The sequence below is a fragment of the Choloepus didactylus genome, chromosome 3 (genome assembly GCF_015220235.1).
Source record: "Choloepus didactylus isolate mChoDid1 chromosome 3, mChoDid1.pri, whole genome shotgun sequence".
In the NCBI taxonomy this organism is placed as follows: Eukaryota; Metazoa; Chordata; class Mammalia; order Pilosa; family Megalonychidae; genus Choloepus; species Choloepus didactylus.
Genome location: NC_051309.1, coordinates 206609009 through 206635488, shown reverse-complemented (window position 1 = coordinate 206635488; position 26480 = coordinate 206609009). Strand labels below are relative to the sequence as shown.

Here is a 26480-nt window from a genome sequence, read left to right as displayed (position 1 = left end):
AGCTTTTGAGAATGGCCAGGCATTATTAAGCAGTGATACCTCTAGTTTTTACCATTCTCTAACTTGGACCGCAGAAATAAATTTCCGTTTCTGCAAACTTTCTGCAACTTTCTGTATCCATTTAGGTTTTGTCCCACATTGTCTTTTAAACAACCAGTCATTCAGGACAAAACTACTTTCCTTTTTCTTTCAATAAAAACATCTCTCATACCCTCTACATCCAAGCTATTAAAACAATCTTGGAAACTATTCTTACGCAAGCATTTCATAACAGACTATTACCATTAAAATTAAACTTGTTAGAATAATGCTAAAAACTTAAAACACTTTAGTTAATGCATTATTGAAACACAAATACATAATTTTTTAACAAGAATTCCCAGAATAGAAGTGGGAGATTTTTGGATTATTAAGAAGGAGTGAGAAAAAGGTATACTATGGAGGGCATAAGGCAGTGGAGGGTTTTCAGGGGCTTAGAGAGTGTATCATCTATTCCCATAATAGAGACTGAGAAGCAAGTCAGTGGCCTGGAAAATTCAGGTATAGCAGAGTGGCTTTCATATTTAAACGAATGAAACGTTTACCTGTGGCTGAGAGTGTTACCCAGCGTGATGATGGTGAGTGGAAAATTTTTGGTACCCGGGCATTTTCAGTTGTTCATGGCAAGCCCCAGGAGATTGGGGAGCTTGAGCCATGGATCAGATTGGCTTTGGGAGTTTGGTGTTCTTCAGCTTGGAGGGGACTCAGAGCTGTCAAACTTTCGGTGGCTTCACTGTTTGCGCAGCAGACAGGGCTCAAGGGTTTTTTTCCTTTAAGGCTTTTGCTAGTAATTGACATGCCTGCTTTTTAGAGTTAGCCTTGGCTTTTGTTTTCTCCTGCTCCTGCTGTGCACATCCCAGGTTTTTAATTTTTAACACCTAGAACGTTAGGTTTTTAGAGTTTGGGGGCCAGATTTAATTTTATTTTTTAATTTTAATTTTTTTCTTTTTTGTTTTCTTCTTTATTTTTCTTTGCTTCTTTTAGGGAGGGGGCAGATTTTAACTTTTGGAGATTGTGGCACATATCAGAAGTGGCCTGAGAAATGAAGTGCATATTTAGGAATAGGGTAGTCTTCTAGTTTGCTAATGCTGCAGAATGCAAAACACCAGAGATGGATAGGCTTTTATAAAACGGGGGTTTATTTCGCTACACAGTTACAGTCTTAAGGCCACAAAGCATCCAAGGTAACACATCAGCAATCGGGTACCTTCACCGGAGGATGGCCAATGACGTCCGGAAAACCTCTGCTAGCTAGGAAGGCAGCCGGTGTCCGCTCCAAAGCTCTGGCCTCAAAATGGCTTTCTCCCAGGACGTTCCTCTCCAGCAAGCTTGCTCCTCCTCCAAAACATCACTCACAGCTGTACTCACTGAATTTCCTCTCTCTGAGTCAGCTCATTTATATGGCTCCACTGATCAAGGCCCACCCCAAGTGGGCGGGGCCACGCCTCCATGGGAACATCTCATCAAAATCATCACCCACAGCTGAGTGGGGCACATTCCAAGCAAATCTAACCAGCACCAAAACGTCTGCCCCACAGGACCACAAAGATAATGGCATTTGGGGGACACAATACACTCAAACCGGCACAGGTAGCCTCTGGCATGTCAGGCAAGAGATTAGCATAGCATGGGAGGGCATTTATGAGATGAAAGAGAAATTTTTAAGAAAGGGCAGGTTTTTTAAGATTATGGGCCTAGGTGCTGTTTAATTTGGGAAAGGTCAGAAAGAGAGAGAAGAGAACATGGATGCAGATGGGCCCCACCAGTCCAGACACTTCTTGCAAGGGGAGGACAGGCTGAGGTTGTGAGGAGTGGGTCCTTTGTGGGGAAGGAAAGGAGGGTTGAGAGGTGCAATTTGGAGATGGGGGAGGGTTTTTTACTGGCCGTAGTTTAACAGCAGTTTCAGCTTGGCCAGGAGGGTCTGTGTAGGGGGGAGGAAGAAGAGAAGAAGGAGGACTGGGCTTGGAGATTGGCAGTTTTGTGAGAGGTGAATGGAGAAGAAGGAGAGAAGGGCACCTGCATGAGTTGAAAAAGGCTTGGACATACGGGACTTCACTCTACTTGCTGAGACGCTGACAGTAATTGTCAAGGTTAAAAAGAATTTGGGGATGAAGTGTTCCGTTTTCTGGCCAGGTTGATCTAATTTGTATTGTGGTTATGTGGCTCGTGATTAGAATGAGGGTGTATAGGGTATGGAGAAATCCCAGCTCTCAAGCTTTGGAACAATCAAGAGGGTGTCCTGCTCCCCCCCCCCCCACCCCTTGAGAGTTCCCAAGCTCCAGTGTGGTGATGGAGGAGTGGATAGGTGGATAGTGGTGTGCCACCATCCTACTCACCCCTAGGGTCCCAGACTCCACAGAGGCAGCTCTCACCTAGCACTAGGATTCCTGTGAATGTTGTCCCAGACAACACAGAAAGAGAGTGCCGGAGAGAGAAGACGCTTTCTCCTTACCCTAAGATGATTCACCGGTGATTGGTGTTAAGGTCAGGCAAGTGGGTTCTGACCCACCTTATTGAGGTTTCGTCTCGGTTCCTGATTCCCGGGTTCCGGCACCAAAATGTTAGTTTTTTCTATTGGGAAGAGAAGAGACAAAAATTCGATTGAAAGGAGCTTTAATGCCCGGCTGTGTGCAAGCAGGCTGAACCCTAAGATGGCAACAGCCCCAAGCCAAGGGAACAATAGGGCTTATAAAGGATGGTTGGCGGTAAGTTCTTTGTCCAGGGACAGGGAGGCTGGCAGGTCTAGGTTGGCAGTTCCTCAGTGGCTATTTTGGGGAAGAGTGGTAGCTGGCAGGTTTCCCTTGGCTGGTTTGAGAGTGGGGGCTTGGGAGAGGGAAAGTTTAAAATTTTAAATGTTATCGCAAGCTTGCATAATTCCTGAGGGTGGGGGTGGGGGCGGTAGCTCTACAGCAAACTTGCAGAATTCCTAAGGACAGGGTTAGGGTGAGGCCCAGGGCCTAAACCTAACAAATATGATTTGGGAATGAAAGCTTTGTTATCAGACTGTCCTGGATTGAATTCTGGCTCTGTCACGTACTGGCCGTATGACCTCTTAGCAAGTTACTCAACTTCTTTGAGACTCCAGTTCCTACTGTAAAGTCAGGAATTGTTCTTCCTACTCACGATTGTTGATATTTAAGTAATACATGTAAAACATTCAGAAGAGTATCTGGCACCTAGTAGGCATATGGCAAATTACGTTCCTTCTTTCTGTTGCACAGAGCAAGTGTGCCTGGAACTTCTGCCTCTTAGCTTTCATGCTTCAAGCCAGCTTATTATTTCTGAATCTCTCACAAGCCTACCTACAGCCCTTTTGTCTCTGGTGGGACTAGTTCTGACTTGCATTTCAGAAAGCAATTCCATTCCTGAGAGTTAGTTTCTTCACAAATGAAATGTATTTCAATGTGAAGGGTTTGGGGCATAATAAAGAAAGTAGAATATTATCTGGCATAGAGTAGCTGTTCAGTAAATGGCCATTGTTACTGTATTTTATTCTTGTATCTTAAAAATAATAATGCCAATCTCCTTGCTTTAAAAGCTGTTTCAGTGTTTTGTTTTGCTACTTTGATACCATTGTTCTTTCTGATTCCCAAAACCTTTAATCTTATATCTCTCTCAGAGAGTCTGTGATTGTATAGTTCTCTCCCTTACAGCTGTTAAGTTTAACCCCTCACTCACAACTAAAAGACATTTTCCGCTCAACTCGTGTTTCTGAGTAAGCTAAATTCCATACCTTTCTTTCTATAGATGACATTCTCAGCGCATTAAGAACTCACATACAAACTCAATAGCTTTGCAAAGTGGAAATGAAAGGATACATGTGTCTGTTTTGACCCGTGCACTATTGTTTAAAAAAAAAAAAAAAAAAAACGGATTCATTGCTGTGTTGGTTTGAAGCTGTATGTACTTCAGAAAGACATATTCTGGTAGATATTGACCCATTGTAAGTAGGACCTTTTAAGGAGGCTATTTCAGTTAAGGTGTGACGTACCTCATTCTGGATGGGTCTTAATCCTTTTACCAGGGTCCTCTATAAATGGAATGAATACAGAGAAAGAAAGAGAGAGAAAACCATGGAAGTAAGAAGCTAAAAGCAATGAAATCTGGAAGAGAAAGGCACAATATTGAGTGTAATTAACATCACTGAATTATATATGTGAATGTGGTTAAAATGGAAAATTTTAGGTCATATGTATGTTACTAGAATAAAAATTAAAAGATAAAACATAGAACCATATAACACAGCAAACCCTGTTGTAAATGATGCATTATAGTTAGTAGTACAAGTATAAAAATGTTCTGTCATGAATTATAACAAATGTACCAACTAATGCAAGGTGTTTACAGTAGGATGATGCATAAGGAAAAAATACACATAATGTAAACTATGGACCATAATTAGTAGTATAATTTTAATTTTTAATAGTCTTTCATCAATTATAAATGTTAATAATAGGGAAAACTGTGGAGGGTGTATCTGTACTTTCTGCATTTTTCTGTAAACCTACAATTACTCAAATTAAAAAAAAAAATTAAGTGGAAAACCATACAGCATTCCCATATACCCTCAATTGTTGACACTTTGCATTAGTGTGCTACCTTTGTTACAATATTGTGCTACCATGCCACCATCCATTTCCAGAACTTTATGATCAACCTAAATAGAAATTCTTTACAAATTAAGCATTAACTCCCCATTCTTTACCCTCAACCTGTATTCTAGATTCTAGCCATGAGTTTTCTTATTCTAATTATCAATGAGGTCATATAATATTTGGCCTTTTTGTGTCTGGCTTGTTTCACTCAGCATAATGTCTTCAAGGTTTATTCATGATGTTGTATGTATCAGCACTTCATTCCTTTTTATGGCTGAATAATATTCCTTTGTATGTATATACCACATTTTATCTTTTCATCAGTTGATGGACACTTGGGGTGCTTCCATCTTTTGGCAATTGTGAATAATGCTGCTATGAACACTGGTATGCAAATTTCTGTTCAAGTCCCTGCTTTCAATTCTTTTGGGTATATACCTTGTAGAGGGGTTAGTGAGTCATGTGGTAATTCTGTACTTAGCTTTCTAAGGAACTGCCAAACTTCTTCCACAGCAGCTGCACCATTTTACATTGCCACCAACAGTGAATGAATGAATATTCCTATTTGTCCACATCCTTTCCAACAATTGTAATAGCCATTTTAGTGGGTGTGAAATTGTATCTCACTATGGTTTTGATTTGCATTTCCCTAATAGCTAGTGATGTTGAGCATCTTTTCATGTGCTTTTTAGCCATTTGTATATCCTCTTTGGAGAAATATCTGTTTAAGTCTTTTGTCTGTTTTTTAAGTTGGGTTGTTTATCTTTTTTTGTTGAGTTATAGGATTTGTTTATATTCTAGATATTAAACCCTTATCAGATATGTGGTTTCCAAATATTTTCTCCCGTTGAATACACTGTTTTATCACTTTCATGATAAAGTCCTTAAGTGCACAAAAGTTTTTAATTTTGATGAGATCTTGTTTATTTATTTTTTCTTTTGTTGCTTGTGCTTTGGATCTAGAATCTAAAAAACCACAAAATCCTGATGATGCTTCCCTACATTTGCTTCTAGGAGTTTGATAGTTCTTGCTCTTTAAAGTCAGAAAGTGTGAGCCCTCCAACTTCGTTCTTCTTTTTAAAGATGTTTTTGGCTATTGGGAACTCCTTACCCTTCCAAACAAATTTGGCAATTGACTTTTCCATTTCTATAAAGTAGATCATGGAATTTTTATTGGGATTGTGTTTCTGTGTAAATCATTTTGGGTAGAATTTAATATCTTAATGATGATCTTCCAATCCATGAACATGGAATGTCTTTCCATTTATTTAGGTCTTCCTTGATTTCCTTTAGCAATGTTTTGTAGTTTCTGTATACAAGTTCTTTATATCTTGGTTAAATTATTTCTTTTTCTTGCCTAGCTACTCTGGCTAGAACTTCTAGCACAGTGCTGAATAACAGTGGTCAAAGTGGGCATCCTTGTCTTCTTCCAGATCTTGGAAGAAATGTATTCAATCTTTCACCATTGAGTATGATGTTAGCTGTGGGTTTTTCATATATGCTCTTTATCATGTTGAGGAAGTTTGCTTCTATTCTTATTTTCTAAGTGTTTTTATCAAGAAAGCATGTTGGGATTTGTCAAGTACCTTTTCTAAGTCAATTGAGATACTCATGTGTTTTTGTTCCCTTCCTTTTGTTAATGTGGTGTTAGTTGATTTTCTTCTGTTGAACCAGCCTTGCATACCTGGGATAAAACCCACTTGATTATGGTGTACAATTCTTTTAATGGGCTGTTGGTTCGATTTGCAAGTATCCTGTTGAGGAATTTTACATCTATATTTGTAAGAGAATTTGGTCTTTAGTTGTTTTCTTTTCTTATGGTGTCTTTATCTGACTTTGATATTAGGGTGATGTTGGCCTCATAGAATGTGTTAGGTAGTGTTCCCTCTTCTTCATTTTTTTTGGAAGAGTTTGAGCAGGATTGATATTAATTCTTCTTGGAATGATTGGTAGAATTCACTGTGAAAAGCCATCTGGTCCTGGGCTTTTCTGTGTTGGGAGGGTTTTGTTTTGTTTTTCTGGATTTTGTTTTTCTTTTTTTTTTTTCTTTTAACGGTGGAACTTTATTAGCTTACAGTTTTGAGGCCATGAAAATGACCACATCAAGACATCATCAAGATGATGCTTTCTTCCTGAAGACTAGATACCAATGATCCTTGGGTCCTCTGCCACATGGCAAGGCACATGGCGATGTCTGTGGGTCTCTCCCATCTCTTCTGGGTTTCCTTGCTTTCAGCTTTTTGCTTCCATAGCTTTATCTCCCCCCCCCCCATTTATGAAGGACTCCAGTAAGAGGATTAAGATATCCTGAATGAGGTGGATCACACCTTAACTGAACTATCCTCATTTAAAAATCCTTCTTGCAATGGGTCCCCACCCACATGAATGGATTAGGTTTAAGAACATGCTTTTCTGGTGTACATACAGCTTCAAACCACCACAAAGTGTTTACCAGTGAAGTCATTGGTGATTCTAAGAGAAGTGGTTCAGTTGGGTCAGAAGCCAGATAGCTGTGAAGAGAGGCAGAGAGTGTAGCTGGGGTAGCAGAGGGGTGTGCAGGTAGGGTTTCGTTAAGAGAAGAAAGACTTAAGGAGATTTAAATGTTGATGGATGGAGTCAGTAGAGAGAAAGGATGATGATATAAGAGAGGTGTAGATGCTGGCTGAGTGAGTCCCTGAGAGAGGCAGGAGGAGATGGGATCCAGAGCTTAGGTGGAGGGATTAGCCTTGATCATCTCTTCTATACTGATGAGAGAGAAATAGGAAAGGTAAGTGCTCATGCACGTAGGTTTGTGTTTTTTTTTTTTAAACAGTTTTGTTCACATACCGTACAGTCCATCCAAAGTATACAATCAGTGGTTCTTGGTTTAACCACAAATTTATTCATTCACCACCACAATCAATTTGAGAACGTTCTCATTGATCTGAAAAAAAAAAAAGAAAAAGAAAAAAAGCTATACCCCTTATACTCCCTTGTTATTGATGCTTAGCTTTGCTATAGTACCTTTGTTAAAATTGATAAAATAATATTACTGTTAACTGTGTATGAAAGCATATTACAATCTTACTGTTAACTATAGTCCTTAGTTTGCATTAATTATATTTTTCCCCATATAGCACCCTATGAACACCTTGTAATAGTGATGTTTATTTGTTCTAGTTTAAGTAAGAACTTTCTTATGTTTGTAGAATTAATCAGTGTCCACAACAGGTTTCACTATGTTAATACGGTTCCATATTTTATCCTCTAGTTTTCCTTCTAGTGACATACAAGACCCTACACTTCCCCTTTCAAACATACTCACACACAGCATTGTTAATTACATGTATAGTATTGTGCTACCATCACCTCTATCTATTTCCAACATTTATAATCAACCTTATTAAAAATTCTGTATGCTTAAGTGTGCCAGTTTGAATGTATTATGTCCCCCAAATGCCATTATCTTTGATGTAATCTTGTGGGGCAGATTGATTGGTCTTTTTGATTAGGGTGTGACCTTTTGATTGGATGTTTCCATGGAGATGTAACCCACCCAACTTGTAGGTGATAACTGATGAGATATCTCCATGGAGGCGTGGCCCCACTCATTCAGGGTGGGCCTTGATCAGTGGAGCCATATAAATGAGCTGATGGGCAGAGAGAACTCAGTGCAGCTGTGAGTGATGTTTTTTTTTTTTGTTTTTTTTTTTTTTAATTTTTATTGAGATTGTTCAGATACCATACAATTATCCAAAGATCCAAAGTGTACAATCACTTGCCCCTGGGTACCCTCATACAGCTGTGCATCCATCACACTTAATTTTTGTTCAATTTTTAGAAACTTTTCATTACTCCAGACAAGAAATAAAGTGAAAGATGAAAAAAGAAAAAAAGAAAAGGGAACTCTAAACCTCCCCTATCCCTAACCGACCCCCCTTAATTGTTGACTCCTAGTATTGATATAGTACGTTTGTTACTGTTTATGAAAAAATGTTGAAATACTACTAACTGTAGTATATAGTTTGTAATAAGTATATAGTTCTTCCCTATATGCCCCTCTATTATAAACTTCTAATTGTATGGTCATACATTTGTTCTGGTTCATGAAGTGATTTCTAGTATTTGTACAGTTGATCATGGACATTGCCCACCATAGGATTCAGTTTTATACATTTCCATCTTTTGACCTCCAACTTTCCTTCTGGTGACATATATGACTCTGAGCTTCCCCTTTCCACCTCATTCACACACCATTCGGCGCTGTTAGTTAGTCTCACATCTTGCTACCAACACCCCTGTTCATTTCCAAACATTTAAGTTCATCCTGATTGAACATTCTGCTCATACTAAGCAAGAGCATCTACATTTCTTCCACAAGGCAGGAGGGAGAGTCAAAGAAAGTAGAGAGGCAAAAGAAAGAGGAAACAAAAAAAATGACAGCTAGGAAGCAGCAAAAGGAGAAATAACCTTAAATCAAAGTAGAATAAAGAATCAGACAATACCACCAATGTCAAGTGTCTAACATGCCTCCCCTATCCCCCCCTCTTATCTGCATTCACCTTGGTATATCACATTTGTTACATTAAGGGAAGCATAATACAATGATTCTATTAGTTACAGTCTCTAGTTTATGCTGATTGCATCCCTCCCCCAATGCCTCCCCATTTTTAACACCTTGCAAGGTTGACATTTGCTTGTTCTCCCTCGTAAAAGAACATATTTGTACATTTTATCACAATTGTTGAATACTCTAGATTTCACCAAGTTACACAGTCCCAGTCATTATCTTTCCTCCTTTCTTGTGGTGTCTCACATGCTCCCCATCTTCCTCTCTCAACCGTATTCATAGTTACCTTTGTTCAGTGTACTTACATTGTTGTGCTACCATCTCCCAAAATTGTGTTCCAAACCACATACTCCTGTCTTCTATCACCCTGTTGTGAGTGATGTTTTGAAGAGGAGCTACAGCCGAGAGGGACACTTTGAAGAATGCACTAGCACTGAGAGAGGAGCTTCAGCTTACTGAGACACTTTGGAGATGGCCTTGGAAAGCAGACTTTTGCTCCGGAGAAGCTAAGAGAAGACAAATGCCCCAAGAGCAACTCAGAGTGACATTTTGGAGAGAAGCTGAAGCCTAGAGAGGAATGTCCTGGGAGAAAGCCATTTTGAAACCAGAACTTTGGAGCAGACACCAGCCATGTGCCTTTCCAGCTAACAGAGGTTTTCCAGGCACTATTGGCCATCCTCCAGTGAAGGCACCCAATTGTTGCGTTACCTTGGACACTTTATGGCCTTAATACTGTAACTGTGTAACCTAATAAACCCCCTTTTATAAAAGCCAATCCATCTCTGGTGTTTTGCATTCCAGCAGCATTAGCAAACTAGAACATTAAGCTTCATCTCCCCATCCTCTACTCTCTCTTTCCTGGTGACCTATACTCTAGATTTTAACTCCCAGAGTTTGCTAGTTATTATTAGTTCGTATTAGTGAGACCATACCATATTTGTCCTTTTGTGTCTGGCTTATTTCACTCAACATAACGTCCTCAACGTTCATCTATGTTGTTGCATGCATCAGGACTTTATTCCTTCTTATAGCTGAATAATATTCCATCAGATATGTATACCACTGTTTGTTCATCCACTCAGTTGATGGACAGTTGAGCTGTTTCTATCTTTTGGCAATCGTGAATAATGCTGCTATGAGCATCAATGTGCAGGTGGCTGTTCGCATCCCTGCTTTCATTTCTTCTGAGTATTTACCTAGTAACTGGATTGCCAGATCATATGACAGTTCTATTTCTAGCTTGTTGAGGAACTGCCAAACTGTCTTCCAAAGGTGCTGCACCATTCCACATTCCCACCAGCAGTGAAGAGTGTTCCTATTTCTCCAATCCTCTCCAGCACTTGTAGTTTTGTTTTTTATTTTTATTTTTATTTTTTTGTAATAGCCATTCTACTAGGTGTTAAATGATATCTGAATGTGGTTTTTAATTTGCATCTCCCTAATAGCTAGTAATATTGAGCATCTTTTCATGTTCGTTTAAGGCTTTTGTATTTCCTCTTTGGAAAAATGTCTATTAAAGTCTTTTGCCCATTTTTTGATTGGGTTGTTTGTCTTTTTATTGTTTGGTTATAGGATTTCTTTATATATTCTGGATATTAAACACTTATCAGATACGTGGTTTCTAAATATCTTCTGTTGGGCATTTTTCAATCTCTTTACTTATAATTGGTCTGTTGAAATCTTCTATTGCTTCTATAGTCAGAGTTGATTGTGTGTTTCTAGGAATTTGTCCCTTTCATCTAAGTTGTCTAATTTGTTGGCATACAGTTGTTTATAATATCCTCTTATGAACTTTTTATTTCTGAGGGATCAGTAGTAATGTTACCCTTCTCATTTCTGATTTTCTTTATTTCCGTCTAATTTGTTTTTCTTAGTCTAGCTAAGGGTTTGTCAATTTTATTGATCCTCTCAAAGAACCGACATTTGGTTTTGTTAATGGTATTATTTTTTTACTCCCAATTTCATTTATTTCTGCTTTAATCTTTGTTATTTCTTTCCTTCTGCTTGCTCTAGTTTAATTTGCAGTTCCTTTTCTAGTTCTTCCATGTGTACAGTTAGGTCTTTGATTTTTGTTCTTTCTTCTTTTTTAATGTAAGCATTTAGGACTATAAATTTCCCTTTCGGTACTGCCTTTGCTTCATCTCATAAGTTTTGAGATGCGGTGTTCTCATTTTCATTTGCCTTGAGATATTTACTCATTTACTGATTTCTCTTGTAATTTCTTCCTTGACCCACTGGTTGTTTAAGAGTGTGTTGTTTAGCCTCAATATATTTGTATATTTCTTCCAGTTACTGATTTCCAACTTCATGCCATTATGATCTGAGAAAGTGTTTTGTATAATTTTGATCTTTTTAAATTTATTGATAATTGCTTTGTGACCTAATATATGGTCTGTCCTGGAGAATGATCCATGAGCACTTCAGAAAAATGAGTATACTGCTGTTCTGGGGTGAAATGTTCTGTATCTGTTAAGTCTAGTTTGTTTATTGTACTATTCAAAATCTCTGTTTTCTTATTGACCCTCTGCCTAGATGTTTTAAGTATTGATGAGAGTGGTGTATTGAAGTCTTCAACTACAGTTGTAGAGGTGTCTGTTTCTTCCTTCAGTTTTGCCAGTGTCTGCCTCATGTATTTTGGGGCACTCTGGTTAGGTGCATAAACATTTATGACTGTTGTTTCTTCTTGGAAGATCTCCTCTTTTATTAATATATAGGGTTCTTCTTTGTCTCTTATAACAGCTTTTGACTTGTAAAGTCTGTTTTCTATGACATTAGTTTAGCTACCTCAGCTCTTTTTTGGTTACTCTTTGCATGGAGTATCTTTTTGCATCTTCTCACTTTCAACCTTTTTGTGTCTTTGGGTCTAAGGTGAGTCTCTTGTAGACAACATATAGATGTATCTTAATTTTTTATCCATTCTGCCAACCTATGTCTTTTGATTGGAGAATTTAATCTATTAACATTCACTGTTAATAGATTAAATTTCTTTGCTCCCGTATCCGTTTCCCCTCTTTATGTTGTTTTTGTTCCACTTTACCTCTTTATATTTTGCATTTCCATTATCAGAAAGTATATCTTTTTCTTGTTCAATTGTATTCTGATTCTTGTAGGAACTAACGAGTAGAGTGATATTATTGAGGATGTGTTTGTTGCTCAAAAGAACAAAAGCAGAGAATTTATGTTAAAGTTATTCTAGGTTGATGATACCTAGCTGTTTGACAAAGGAAATTGCAGATGCAAAACCTTTTAATGTTAGAATTATACTTCAGATAATGGTACACAGAATAACTTTGATATTTTTAAAGAAATATACAATAAAAGCATGAGTAAAGAAAATGAGACTCAAAAGTCTCAAGTTGATAAAGAACAATTAGAATCTCTATAAATGAAAGTCTAATTGAAATTTTATTGCTTGCAATTAGAAAATTAATGAGACATATGAATGCCGTATATATAAATTATTGGATTTAAGAGGATAAAGGAGATTTATGTAAGCCCTCAAAGCATTTGCTTATACATGAAAGCACTGGTGAGAAAAAGCTTTCTCCAAGAAGCAGAAAACTACCTGTGGCACAAGGCATTTGAGAAAGAGAATGACTAGATCCAAGTTTCAGTTTCTCTAATGATCAGATATACTATATGAAATGTTACTTCTCTTCACCAAGAACATGGATGAGTTATCTTTTGCAAACTCTTTACATATTCTAATTTCAGTATATGGGAAACAGTTTCATAGATACTGTAGAAAATAATCCATTTTACGATAATTATCATATCTTTATCATCCTGTGTTTAAGGATTAATCAAAGTGTTTTTCAGAAGTGAATACTTCATTATAAGAAAATAGTTATAAGTATATAAACAACGTTTTGTGACTTTTCAAGGTAATTTTGTACTTAAATTTTTAACATGCATACATTTCACTTGGGGATCTTGTTAAAATTCAGATTCTGATTCATTAGGTCTGGAATAGGAGCCAAGATTCTGCATTTCTGACAAGCCCTCAGGTGAATGACCAGTGCTGCTGGTCCAGGGACCGTACTTTTGAGTAACAAGGATGCATCAAAACTAAACAGTTGTCTCACTGTGGTACAAGGTTTTTGGTGCTTAAATTAAATTAAATTTGGTGCTTAAATTATGAAATGTACAGTTATTATGATTTCACAACCATACATTTAAATTGGATGCTAACTTTAGAATGATTCCTTTGTATAAGATGCAGTTGAACTATTTCCATGAATTCTTACCACATAAAACTTACTTTAAGGTTGTAGAGATTTAGTATTACACTATCATGACTTGAACTCTGAAGGTAAGCAGGAAGATTAGAATTCCTCACCCGTTTTCCCCTTGGGATTTCATAATTATCTTAAAGGAAGGGTTTGAATACCTGGACATCTAGTAATAGTGATAAAGAATAATAATTGACATTTAGAATAGAACAGCACTTTAACTTATTAATGCATAACAACCTTTTGAAGTAGTTACTGTCATTTACCATAAGGAAACCCAGGCTAGGGAGTAACATGTGCAAGTGTTTAGATCATATTAAAATAAAAAGTAACTGAGTTTTAGTAGGTTCTAGCATTTAACATTTGTTTTTGACATGAAAGGTTTTGTAACGGTAGGTAAACTTTTTTTCATTTTTTTTCCTACAGTATAGCTGAAATACAGAAAGATGTGGAGTACAGATTACCATTCACTGTAAACAACCTGACAATTAACATTAATATGTAAGTAGAATTGTATCCTATTTTTTTATGTAATTAGACTTTTAAAAAAATAGCTATTGTTTTCTGTTTTCTTAGCTATTAGAAGCAAGTTATTTCTAGGGAACTTATTTCAAATAATCCCTTTCTTATAACTACACTTTATAAAATGTTAAACAATTTAGTGAAGCAAAGATTTTTTAAAAATATCACTGTCATTTATATTGCTGTAAGAATGGGACTGTGAATGGGAAATACAATTAAAAAATACAGTATTAACCCTTAGTACTGTAATCATTTTTATTGATTTGCACTGAAGTTTTAACTGGAGGTTGTCTGAACAAATAGAATGATAATGGCAAACAGCCAAAGAATCATGTATGGAAACCATTAGAGATATATTCGCCTTTAGTCAGAAGCAACTTAAAATATCCAAATTTTCAGCAACAGATAAAATACATTTTTAATTTGATTTCTGAATATCTTTAAGAAAAAAAAAATTAAAACTTAAAAATAAAACCATGGGGTTATTACTCAAGTTTCAAAGAGGAAGGTTTGAGCCAAGTGATTTCTGAAGTACCTATTTAGCCATAAATAAATGCATTTTATTAGTTTTTAATATGAAAGAATTAAGTTATTCCAACAGTTTATGTTACGTGGCAGTCTCTTATAGTAAGTGCTTGGGCCAGATAAAACAGCATCTAACGTGAAGACAGGAACCATTTCTTATTCATTTTCATATCCTCATTGACTAGCATAGTGCCTATACTTAGTAGACCTTATAAGTAAATAATAATAATATAAATCCAGTTGAATGAATTATTTAAAGCATGTATATATAATTGTGCCACTCATTATGCTAGATGAACTTGAAATATATGAGCTTTTTGAATCCTCACAGGAACCCTGCAAATTACAGATGGATAGGTAATGAATAGCACAGGATATAAATAAATTGGGTACAAACTTAGATTGGTTGGGTTCTGTTTTATTTTCCTAGGCTTAAAGCAAATACCATGAAATGGTTTGGCTTGAACAGTGGAAATTTATTAGCTTAGTTTTGAGGCCATCAGAATGTCCAAATCAAGGCATCATCAAGTTGATGCTTTCTTCCTGAAGACCAACTACCAGCGATCCTTGACTCCTCTGACACATGGTGGCATCTGCTGGTCTCTCTCTTCTCTTCCAGGTTTCACTGATTTCAGCTTCTTGCTTCCATGGCTTCTTCTCTCTCTCTCTCTGAATGCATTCCATTTATAAAGGACTCCAGTAAGAGAATTAAGACCCTAACTGAGTGAAGTGGATCACATCTTAACTGAAGTAGCCTCCTCAAAAGATCTACTACTTACAATGGTTTTATACCCACAGGAATGGATTAGATTTAAGAACATGTTTTTCTGGGGTTCATACAGTTTCAGATCACCACAGTTTCCAAAAGTCATTCATTGCTATTTTACCAAACTGGTTTAACATCTTCAACTCTGTAACTGAAATAGTATTCTCTCTCATCAAATGCCCCACATAGAGATAAGCAGAGGATGCCAACCGGGACACAGTTTTCTCCTTGATAATGCTGCCAACATTTAGTTCCTGAGCAAGCAGGGGAACAGAGAGGCAGTTTAAAGGGGAAAAAAGACACTTTTCCAAATTTTAGAGATTTGGGAAAAAAAACAGGGTTCCATATCCAGTAAAATCCCATCTTAACTTTGTAATAATTCAAAAAACATTAAGATACTCACTTTTTTTGTATTGAGACTCTACACTTCTTTACTTAAAGCCATATAATTGACTTCAAAATTGGGAAAGAGATATTAATTGGGAGATTTAGAAGGGAGCCATGTAGAACCAAGGCATGCTGACAGCTTCAACATTTCATTTTTTTTCTTTTTTTTAAATTGTAGGATATAGTGTATACACATAAAAGTGACAACTTTCTAAGTGCAATTTAACAAGTATTTAGAGAGCAAATTTCAAAGAATATTAAAGGTTACAATTCCACAGTTTAAATTATTTCCTTATTATGAAGTATAGCATATATATAAAAAGGTAATATCTTTCAAAGTATGATTAAACAAGTAAATATATAGGAAATTTCCAAAGTTATGATGAGTTATAGTACCATAGTTTCAGTTATTTCCTTGTTGTGAAATATAATATATATACAAAAAGGTATAGCTTTCAAATTACCATTTAATAAGTAACTATAGAACCAATTTCAAAGGATGCTATGGGTTACAGTTCCACCATTTCACTTCTTTCCTTCTAACTATTCTAATACCCTTGCAACTAAGAAAAAGAAAATTATATAAATATTCAGTATTCATAATCCTTTGTTAAATTCCATCTTGTCTGTTGTTACCTCTTCCTCTAGTTCAATCACTTTCCCAATCTGCAGTGTTGCCTAGGCAGTGACCACCCTAACCTGTTCATGTTGAAAAGGGGTGTCAACTTTATGAGCAAAGGGAACACATCTAGTTGATGTTCTTAAAGAGGTTATTGCCTCTGGTTTTCGGGACTTAACTGGCATAGGAGCACTCTGAAGGATCTAGGTTTCTGACAAATAAACTTAGTGAGTGAAACTTTATGAGTCTCAGATAAGGATCCGGACAGTCTTTAAGTCTTTCGGGACTACTGTTGACTTGTGCCTATCATATTGTGGTCATTTGGCATATCTAGGTGAGGTTTGCATAGGAGTAACTCCAGGACAACCTCTTGACTCTATTTGAATTCTCTTGGCCACTAAAACCTTATTTTGTTGCCTTTCTTTCCCCCCTTTTGTTCAAAATGCATTCAATCCCTCGATGCCAGGGTCAGGCTCATTCCCGGAATCCATGGCCCACATTGCTAGGTAGGCTCATTCATCTTGGGGGTCCTGTCCCATGTCAGGGGGAGGGTAATGAATTTATTTGCAAAGTTAAGCTTAGAGAAAGTCCACATTTGAGCAACAAGAGAGGTTCTCTGGAGGTGACTCTTAAGCATAAATACAGGTGAACTTAGCCTCCTCTTTACAGCCATTAGTTTCACCCAAGCAAGCCTCAATATCTAGGGCTTGACTTATAAAATAAGGGGTTCCTAAGTTCACATAGTATGTTATTTCCACGATAGTCTACCATATCTCACATTATCGTCACTTAGTTTTACAATCCTCATCACTCGCCATTTTAAATGATTCTCATGACCCAAAACATCTTCTAGCTATTGTCAGCCCTTAATTATTTGTCCCTAGTATTTGTGTAATACTAGGTATTCCTATTAATTTTAGTTCCTAGTGTGCAATAGGTAGATTTTTCCCATATACCCTTTTGTCAACTCTCTGTGCTGGTGTCATACCTTAGAAGTGTATCATGCTCAACATTTCATTTTGAGTACTCTCCATTTTATCCACTTTACTCTTTAGAATTCTGAACTGATTCTTGGCAGCATTTCCAAAGCAGCAGAACCACAAGGAAAATTACATAGCCAGAGCCTGTGGTCCAATAAATAGCCATACTGGATTGATATGGTTCCCCTGATATGAATGCCTGACCTAATTTTCAGCTGAGATTTTTATAGTTTGGTATATTGTGTTTGAGAGCATTTAATTGGCGTAATGTGAAGAATATGCTATAATTCAGGGTGTACATATTCTACAGTGAGAAGGTTTTACTGTATTGAATTAAATTATAGCCTTATTGCCCAAAGTGTAACCTCTTAAATATTTTCAATCAGCTCAACAACCATAATGGAACACTTAATACTGAATAACTGAATAATTTCTCTAAAATGAAAGTATGAAAAGTGTAATTTGCTTTTAACTAACTTGTTTTAGGATTGTATTTATATAATGTAACATTTATTGTCTTTGTTTTTGTTTTCTATCTGTTCTTTGTTAGATTGCTTCCTCCACAATTTCCTCAGGAAAAACCAGTGATCAGTGTTTATCCACCAATACGGCATCACTTAATGGATAAACAAGGAGTGTATGTTACCTGTCCATTAGTAAACAATGTATGTATATCGTATAAACTTTTTCATGGTACTATAACTGATCTATTCATTTTCTAAATATTTTAGAAGTGTGAGATGAGACGAAAATATTTTCACTATGTTTAGTGGTAACACTGAGTTTACTTACAACAGAAGGTTGTTTTTCAGTGCTGAGAAACTGGTGTTAGAACTTTGGTTCACAGTCAGTCATTCCATACAGTTGTTAGTAAGGGATAAAATTCAAATATGTCTTAAAGTTCTTTGGATGTATATATGGTTGATTAACATGATAATGTAAAAGGAATTTCAGTATTTACCCTTGAACTTTCAAATTATTGTAAACAGTGAAGTGTGGAAATATTTCAGTTCCATTATTGATGGGGCTTTTTACCTGATTTGCTAACTACCAAATATTTTTGGTATTAATTCTATGAGAAAAAGTTTTGACCTCTGGTTTGCCTATGTTTTTTAATTGACAGAAAACCCTTTGCTTCTCAATTAATTCTTGACCTCCAAAAGTGGATTAACATATAAATTTTAGAGTGAAATTTTCCCTAATGAAACTTTATAATCTTTTTCTAAAAGTGATTTTAATGATGCTGAATTACTGTGACTTTCAGTTTACAATGCACTCAGATCTTGGAAAAATTATTCAAAGTCTACTGGATGAGTTTTGGAAGAATCCTCCAGTTTTGGCTCCCACTTCAACAGCATTTCCATAGTAAGCATATTTATAATAAATAATGTTTGCATTTATTTATTTTTAACAAAGTAATCATAATATAGTTTAAATAATCAAATGGTTTTAGAAGGCAATTCTCTGATACTCTTCAGAGCCAGCTATGCTTTACTCTTTTAGCTCTTCTAATATTTACCTTCATTTTTCTGAATAGTATGTACATACTGCTGTCTTTTAATTCTTTCATTCTAGTTATCTATTGACATCCTATTGTAATAGATGAGTATTTTAGCTATCTTTCACAAACTTCTTTCTCCCTCATCCTCCCAGTGATATCACATCATGACTTTTACTTAAATCCCATGTTTCCTTGGCTGCTCAAGCAAATACCATGCAGTGAGTTGGCATAAACAATAGAAATTTATTAGCTCACAGTTTTGAGGCTAAGAGAAAGTCCATATCTGGGTGTCATCAAGGTGATGCTTTCTTCCCAAAGACTGGTGATCTGGGGCTGACTGCCAGTGATCCTTGGTCCTTGGCTTCTGTTCCCGTTTGCTAATGCTGCCATTTTGCAAAACAACAGAAATGGATTGACTTTTATAAAGGGGGTTTATTTGGTTACAAAGTTACAGTCTTAAGGTCATAAAGTGTTCAAGGTAAGGCACAACAATAGGGTACCTTCATTGGCATCTGGAAACCCTGTGTTGGCTGGGAAGGCACGTGGCTCGCATCTGCTTACTCCTAGATTGCATTTCAGAATGGTGTTCTCCAAAATGTCAGCATCAGCTTTCAACAGCAATCTTCAAAATGTCTCTCTAAGCTGTTCTGAGTTCCTTCTGTTTGTCAGCTCTTTTATGTGGCTCCAGGGATTTAATTCAGACCTACCCTGAATGGGTGGGGTAACACCTCCATGGAAATTATCCAATCAGAGGTCTTGCCCATAGTTGACTGAGTCACATTTTCATGGAAACAATCAATAGGTTCCAACCTAATCAACACTGATACATCTGCCCCCACAAGATTGCATCAGAGAATATGGCGTTTTGGGGGACATAAAACATCCAAACTGGCACAGCTTCTCTGTCACAGCAGTGCACATGGTAGCCTCTCCTGGCCCCTCAGTCCTCTTCCAGGTTCTGTTTCAGCTTCTTGCTTCCTGTGTCTTTCTCTCCCTCTCTCTGAATTTCATGCTGCTTATATAGAACTTCAGTAATGGATTAAGACCTGTCTTGACTGGGTTGGGCCACACCTTAACTGAAGTAACATCATTAAAAGGTCCCACTTACAATGGGACCCACAGGAATGGATTAAGTTTAAGAACATGTTTTTTGGGGGTATATACAGCTCCAAACCACCACAGGTGTTTTTTTACTTTGATTCTAAATACTGTCCATTGCTAAGTACTTTACCATTGTTACATTTCCCTTATGGTATAATTTTTTGCTTTTTTTCTGGAGTTAATTCTAGAAATTAACTGGAATTAATTGCTTCAATTTTCCATTGGTTTCAATCTGTTTAATTTCCGTACCTTTTAGCAGCTCTGAAAAAATATCTCTTAAATCATTTTTTCACATTATCAAACCCGTCAATCTCTAGATTCTGATTTTTTTTTTTCCCTGCAGATAGCCCTCCATTTTCTTTTTCCTGCATTCTGAACTAGTTACTCTATAACTGCTGCACAGGTACTTCTTTTGTTGTCATCCTAGGACTTCTCTGCCTGTATTGTATTCTCCGTTTCCTAGATTCTATGTTTTCCTTTCTCAGGCTATTTCCTAATTTCTTGGTTAGCCTTCCAGTAGCTTCCTGAATAAAGATATGTTCCAGTTACTAAGAATTCAAAACAAATTACCCTAAACTTATGATTAAAATGATGACATTTATTTTCTTTACAGATCTATAATTTGGTTTGTTTTCCTTACAAATCCAGTTGAGATAGCTCATTTTCATTCCACTTTTTGCATTAGCTGGCATGGCTTGAAGTCTGAGGGTTGAAATCATCTGAAAGCTTGCTTATTCATATGATTGGCAGTTTTTGTTGGCTGATTGCTGAGATTTTAGTTGAGACTATCAGCCAATACATTTGTATGTGGCATCTCTATGCAGCCTGGGCTTCCTCATAGCATGGTGGTTGAGTTTTTTGTTTTTTTTTTAAATTGCATTTTTATTGCGATATATTCACATAACATACAGTCATTCAAGGTGTACAATCAGTTGTTCATAATTGTGCATTGATCACTACAATCTTTGAACATTTTCATTACTTCAAAAAATAAAATAAAAATTAGAATAAAAAAGAACATCCAAAATATTCCATTCCCCTCCTCCCCCCATTGTTCATTTACTTTTTTTCATACTCATTCAATGTTTTTTTAACGGTATCAAAAAATTAAAAAAAAAAAAAAACAACATTTCAAACAAAACCAAAACAAAGGAGTAAGAAAAAACAAATAAGCTAAAATAACTACATTGCTTCCAACATGTTCCTGCCCTACCCCAAGAAAATAAACAGACTGTAACCCAGCAAAGGAATAAGAAAAACACATAAAGTGGTTGAGGTCTAAGGGTAGGCGTCCCAGGAGAGTGAGCAAGCCACATGGAAGCTGTATTGCCTTTTATGACATACCCTTGCATATCATTCAACATCATTTCTGAAAATGATTGTTACAAAATCAGTCACAAAGTTCCATTCCATTTCAAAGGGGAGAAGAAATAGACTCCACCTCTTGAGGAGATGGCAAAGTTCTGGAAGAGCTTGTGGGACTGGAAATAATGCTGTTGCTGTTTTTGGAAACTACAATCTGTTACAGTTCTCCTTCCGGCCACAAGAATTCATGTCTTTCCACACAAAAATGCAGTCATCCCTTTTTCTCAAGAACTTCGCGAGTTCATCACATTATAGAATCAGTCTCATGTTCAAAGTCCAGAGTTTCCTCATCTAAATTAGGTTCAGGTGCAGACAAAGTTTTCTCAGATGTGTTCCTTGAGTACAACTCCTCTGGAACTGAAGACAAGTGAATTAAAGGTACAAGTTAACTTCCCCCATACACCTTCTACAATGGTAGGACAGGTCTAGGATAACCACTAAAGACCTTTCTACTCAAAAAGTCTCTGGAGAAAATGGAAGGCATGCAGGAGTCACTGGTCTGTAGCAATTCTGAAATCCAGCTGGGCACATTTTGCAATTTCTTCAATTAGGACTTTGTCTTATGATAATTAGGGTTCTCCAGAAAAAGAGAACCAACAAGACGTACATACATAAAGAGATTATAAGAAAGTTCATGTGACCATGGTGCCTGCCAAGTCCACACTCTGTAAGGCAGGCCACAAGTTGGAAATTCCAATAAAAAAATGGAGTTCTCCAGGGGAAGCTGGCTGAGTGAAATAGAGGCAGAAATTTCTGTTTTCTGACTTCTGAAATCCTCAGTTCTGGTTTTTAGCACCTCCAACTAAGTGGATGAGGAGACTTCCCACATTGCTGAGAGCAGTCTCTTTTGTTGATTGTAGATGTTTTCTGCTATAGATGCAATCAATCGATAATAGATGCAAATCTCATAGTAACAATCAGGCCCATGCTTGCATGACCAATAAAACAACTGGACACCATAACCTAGCGTGGTTAACACATGAAATTGACCATTACACTTACTTCATGGAAATGATTCTCCACAGAATGATTCTAGGTTCTTGTTGTACCTTCTGAGTCATTCTTCCTTTCCATAAAATGCAGCTCTTGTTCATAGCCAAGTAGTTTTTTCAGCCTGCTTTCTGCCCACAGATTTTCCCCCCTTTCAGCTATTTATTTTTATTTGCAGTTTTGTTCAATGGAAATCAATTCCATAACATGAGAAGTTACTATGAATCAAAGCATAAATAAACACAATATATAATCTAAAACAGATGTACAGCATTCAGATATGAAGCAAAAGTGAATACATTCGCACAGTAGCTTGAGATCTGATGGATCTGGTTATTACAGTGTAGATTTCTAATGAAGGAAAAAAAATTACTGGTTCTCAAGACTACTGTGGCCATATTAGATACTGGAACAGTATCTAATCAGTATGTGATTAATGTGAACAAAAAACTTCATGGAGTGTCTATTTTTTAAAAAGTGCCTGTATATCGAGGCAGCTGTAAAAGATTTACTTTCCAGAATCAAGTTTACTTTAGTTTTAGGACCAGATTGTATCTGTCTAAAAATTTGAACTGATACAGAAAATGTTGCAAATGTGGCTATTCTGATTCATGAAGTTAAAGTATTTACAGAAAGTTAAAAGTTTTTGTGAATTTAATGTGGGATAGTTTCCAGCCTTCACTTCCCAAATATCTGATTTACATTATTTTTGGCTCCTTCACATTTGCCTTTTTAATTTCAAGACCTGCCAATTTAACCTTCTAAACCGATTGTTTATTTAACTATAAAAAGCATTCAACATATGTGGAAATTAAAAAGTGGCATTTTGAAATTACTTAAGGTCAGTGCACTTCTACTCTTTGGAATCAGTTTGGCTAAATAAATCTGATGCTGTTGAATGGGAATATGAAGGGAAATGTCTACCATTTGATTTTATAAATGTATAAAAAAGATTTACTCAATATGCTTGGATTTCAGGTAGATTCCAATCCATCATTGCTCAGGCACAGATCAATTACTACATAGAAAAGTCAAATAGAATTCCAAATCCAAAGCCTCAGAGGTAAAAGAGTTCTGTTCCCAAGAGAACACTGATAAGTTAACAATGTAAACTCTATCTAGAGTATATCAGCATTAAATTAAAACTGGTGAAACAATACATGGAGGATTTACAGTAATACCTGGAGTTTTTGTTTTTTTTTGTTTTTTTTTAGTAGGATCATTTAAAGATTATTCTGCTCAACCCACCTTGACAACTCTTTTTACTTTCCTTCACAAATGAAATCATGGAAGCTTTCATATTATCTAATCATTTTACAGCCTTATATATTTAATGACCCAAATGAAAACTCAATCTCCATTCCACACCTATTCTTTTTGTCTAGATGAGATAAAATCTGTTCTCTTTTATTTAGGTATAGTTTTAAGTGTCCATATTTCTTAAGCCACATTTAAGGAAATCATCTTTTAACTAACTTTGGATGTTGTCTCTTCACTTTCTGTATGAAACCACAGCAGATTTAATGTCAGCATTCAGCATTTAGTCAAATCCTTCACACATTCTTCAAACCAGACAAGTTTGGAATTCTCAACAATTTTTTGTCAATATTATGACAATATTAATGTGTCAATGAAATAAAGTGTGGAATTGGTAGATTTGATGAAGACCTGATTTTCCTTGCCACACTGGACTTCTAGATGCCATTTGTACTAGGTTTAGAATATGGGGAAATATAGATATTTCTTGGCCTGAGTCTTTTAGCAGTAGAGATAGAAAAGGGGGGATGAGACCACAAGGAGACTGGCTGTAGACTGCAGGGCATTGCTGCCTCTCTGCAGTCCACAGCCAGGGTATTCTGGGAGGAATTTCTTGGAAGTGTAATGAACATTGTTTGATTTGAATAAATTTTCCTGGGTAGAAGCAGTGCCAGAAGGAGCTGCCCCAGCCCGCACCTGGCCACCATCGCTCTGCCTGTGTCTGCTCCGGTGGCATGCCGAGCATCTCTGTATGCTGTGTGTGTAGAGAATCGCTGGCTAGGGGTGGGTACAGGCAAGGTGGGGATGCCCCTTGGAGTTTAAGGCCTCTTTTCATTTGGCACTTTCTCTGTCCCTTTTAGACAAAGATAATGTAGTTCCTTTAAAATGTTTATGGTTTTCTTGTGAATTCATTTTACATTCATTCCATCAGACAGAAGCAGTCCCCACAAATCTCTGCAAGAGCAATCTCCTTTGTTGATTGTAGATGCATTCAACTGTAGATGCAATCAACTGATAATAGATGCAAATCCTCACAGTAACAATCAGGTCAGTGCTCTCATGACCAAACAACTAGTCACCGTAACCTAACTAGGTTAGGCTCTTATGTTGGACTTCCAGTGAGTCTGCTGAACAACAATGCCCTTAAGATTCTTACAAGCTCTGGAAGGCCTTTTGCCTGGCTGAATAGTTCTTTCAGAGGTGTTAAAAGGGATCTTATAGTGTTAACAGAGAATCTTATAGCCCTGCCCTGTGTTTGATCTTTGCTTTGAAGCTCATTCTTAGTTTGAGAATCTTAGAGAAGCTGGGAATGAGAGATGGTTTTATTTTCAAACTCAGGAAGTCCTGTCTCTGTATTTAGCAGTTCTTTCTTTAACTGATCTCTTTCCTCTTTTACTACAGCCAGCTAGAAGAAGGCAGGTGGCATTTTCAATGCTGCCTGGAAGTCTCCTTAGCTAGATCATTCAATTCACTAGGCACATTTTTTATTTTTCTCATTATTGGTGAACTTGCCACTAATACATAGCAAAGTTCCCCTTCCAAGAATATTTTCCTCATTTTTCTTTAAGTGCTCACCCAGAGTCCCCTCAGAGTTCCATCAGTCTTGTACTAACAGTCTCTTTGAGGCCCCTCAGTCTTTCACATTCTTCCGAGGGTGCTTCTAGCTTCTGCCTTCTGCCTTCTGCTCAATCCCAAAACCACTCCGTATTTTAGACTTTTTATTGTCATAGCAGCATGCCGCTTCCAGGTACCAAAATCTCTTCTTGTTACTAAGGGTACATAACAATTTACCAACAAAATTATGCCATAAAATGATGAAAAAAATTATTTTGCTCACTATCTCATTGGCGATACCTCAGCTGAGGTGGTTGAAAGGCAAGTGACTAGAATCATCTACAGGCTTGCTCACTCATGTTTGGCAATTGATCAGAGGCCTTACCTGGGGCTGTCAGCTGGAATACCTAGATGTTGCCTCTTCATGATGGTCAGGTTCAAAAGCTGAACATTCTGAGAGCCATGAAAAAGTCATATGACTCATGTCCTACCTGCTGAAGCATTCAGTGTCACTTCTGCTACTGCTCTATTTGTTGAGGCAGTCACAAAGTTCTGACCAGGTTAAAGGGAGAGAAATAGGCTTTACTTTTTTTAAAAGCAGTTTTGTTGACATATATTCACATACCATACAATCCATTCAAAGTGTACTATCAATGGCTTTTAGTATAATCACACAGTTATACTGTGTTTTTTGTTTTTTTTTTGGAGTTTTCATAGCATATCATTTATGTAATTTAAAAACGTAACATGCAAAACTCATCTTACCAGGTTGATGCATGTATAATCAAGGATCTGTATCTAAGTTATTAGAGTGCTAGCCTATGAGAAGAGCTTGAGGGGAGAGGTGAAGGGATCAGGGTTGAAGTGTAAAAAACTGGAAATGAAAAGCAACTAATAACAGGTAACCTTGTATGGGTCAATGAGTATGCCCTATTCACTGAAGAATACTGAGAAACTTACATCTGAGATCCTTTAAAATATTAAAAGACAAAACAAAAGACTGCAGGTAGAAACCCCAGCTCATTGGCCCCCTGCAACTGGTGGTTAATTATTGGTAAGGGGAATTAAAAAGGAATGATTAGAGCTCAGAGAGGCAGCAGTGGGCTCTGCAGGATGGCTGGGGTGGGCGGGGCAGGTGGGGATAAGGCTGAGGGTCTCCACTAGGGGACAACGGCAGAGGGCAGAGTTTGGGCTGGAGGGTGGCATGGGTGCCCACATATTGAACCGAGAGGCCAGTTGTGATGGGAGGACCTTGCTCTTCCTTAAGTGAGAAACTTCTCTGAATGGATCCCTCACTGAAGCCCCAAAGGCTGAGCTGGCAGGACTCTGGCATTGCATCTGGGTAAGGTGGTGGAAGGCATCCCCGATAAGAGTTGAAGGGATTGATAAATATGGGAGTGAGAGATCTACTGGGTAAGGAAATATGCTGCAGGCCAAGTAGGCTGGGTGTTGTCTTCCCCTGGGGATCAAAGCTGGAGGCACCCCTTGACCAAACAGA

At 37.1% G+C, this 26480-nt stretch overlaps 1 protein-coding gene across 1 annotated transcript in view; it reads left to right on the top strand.

The window, feature by feature from the left end:
- VPS37A (VPS37A subunit of ESCRT-I) overlaps positions 1-26480 on the top strand; it is a 71485-nt gene that overhangs the window by 8011 nt on the left and 36994 nt on the right. Inside the window, exons 2-4 of the mRNA XM_037831231.1 lie at positions 13842-13916; positions 17765-17879; positions 18479-18579. Of these exons, the coding sequence (XP_037687159.1) occupies positions 13842-13916; positions 17765-17879; positions 18479-18579 (291 nt within the window). The remainder of the gene's footprint in view (positions 1-13841; positions 13917-17764; positions 17880-18478; positions 18580-26480) is intronic.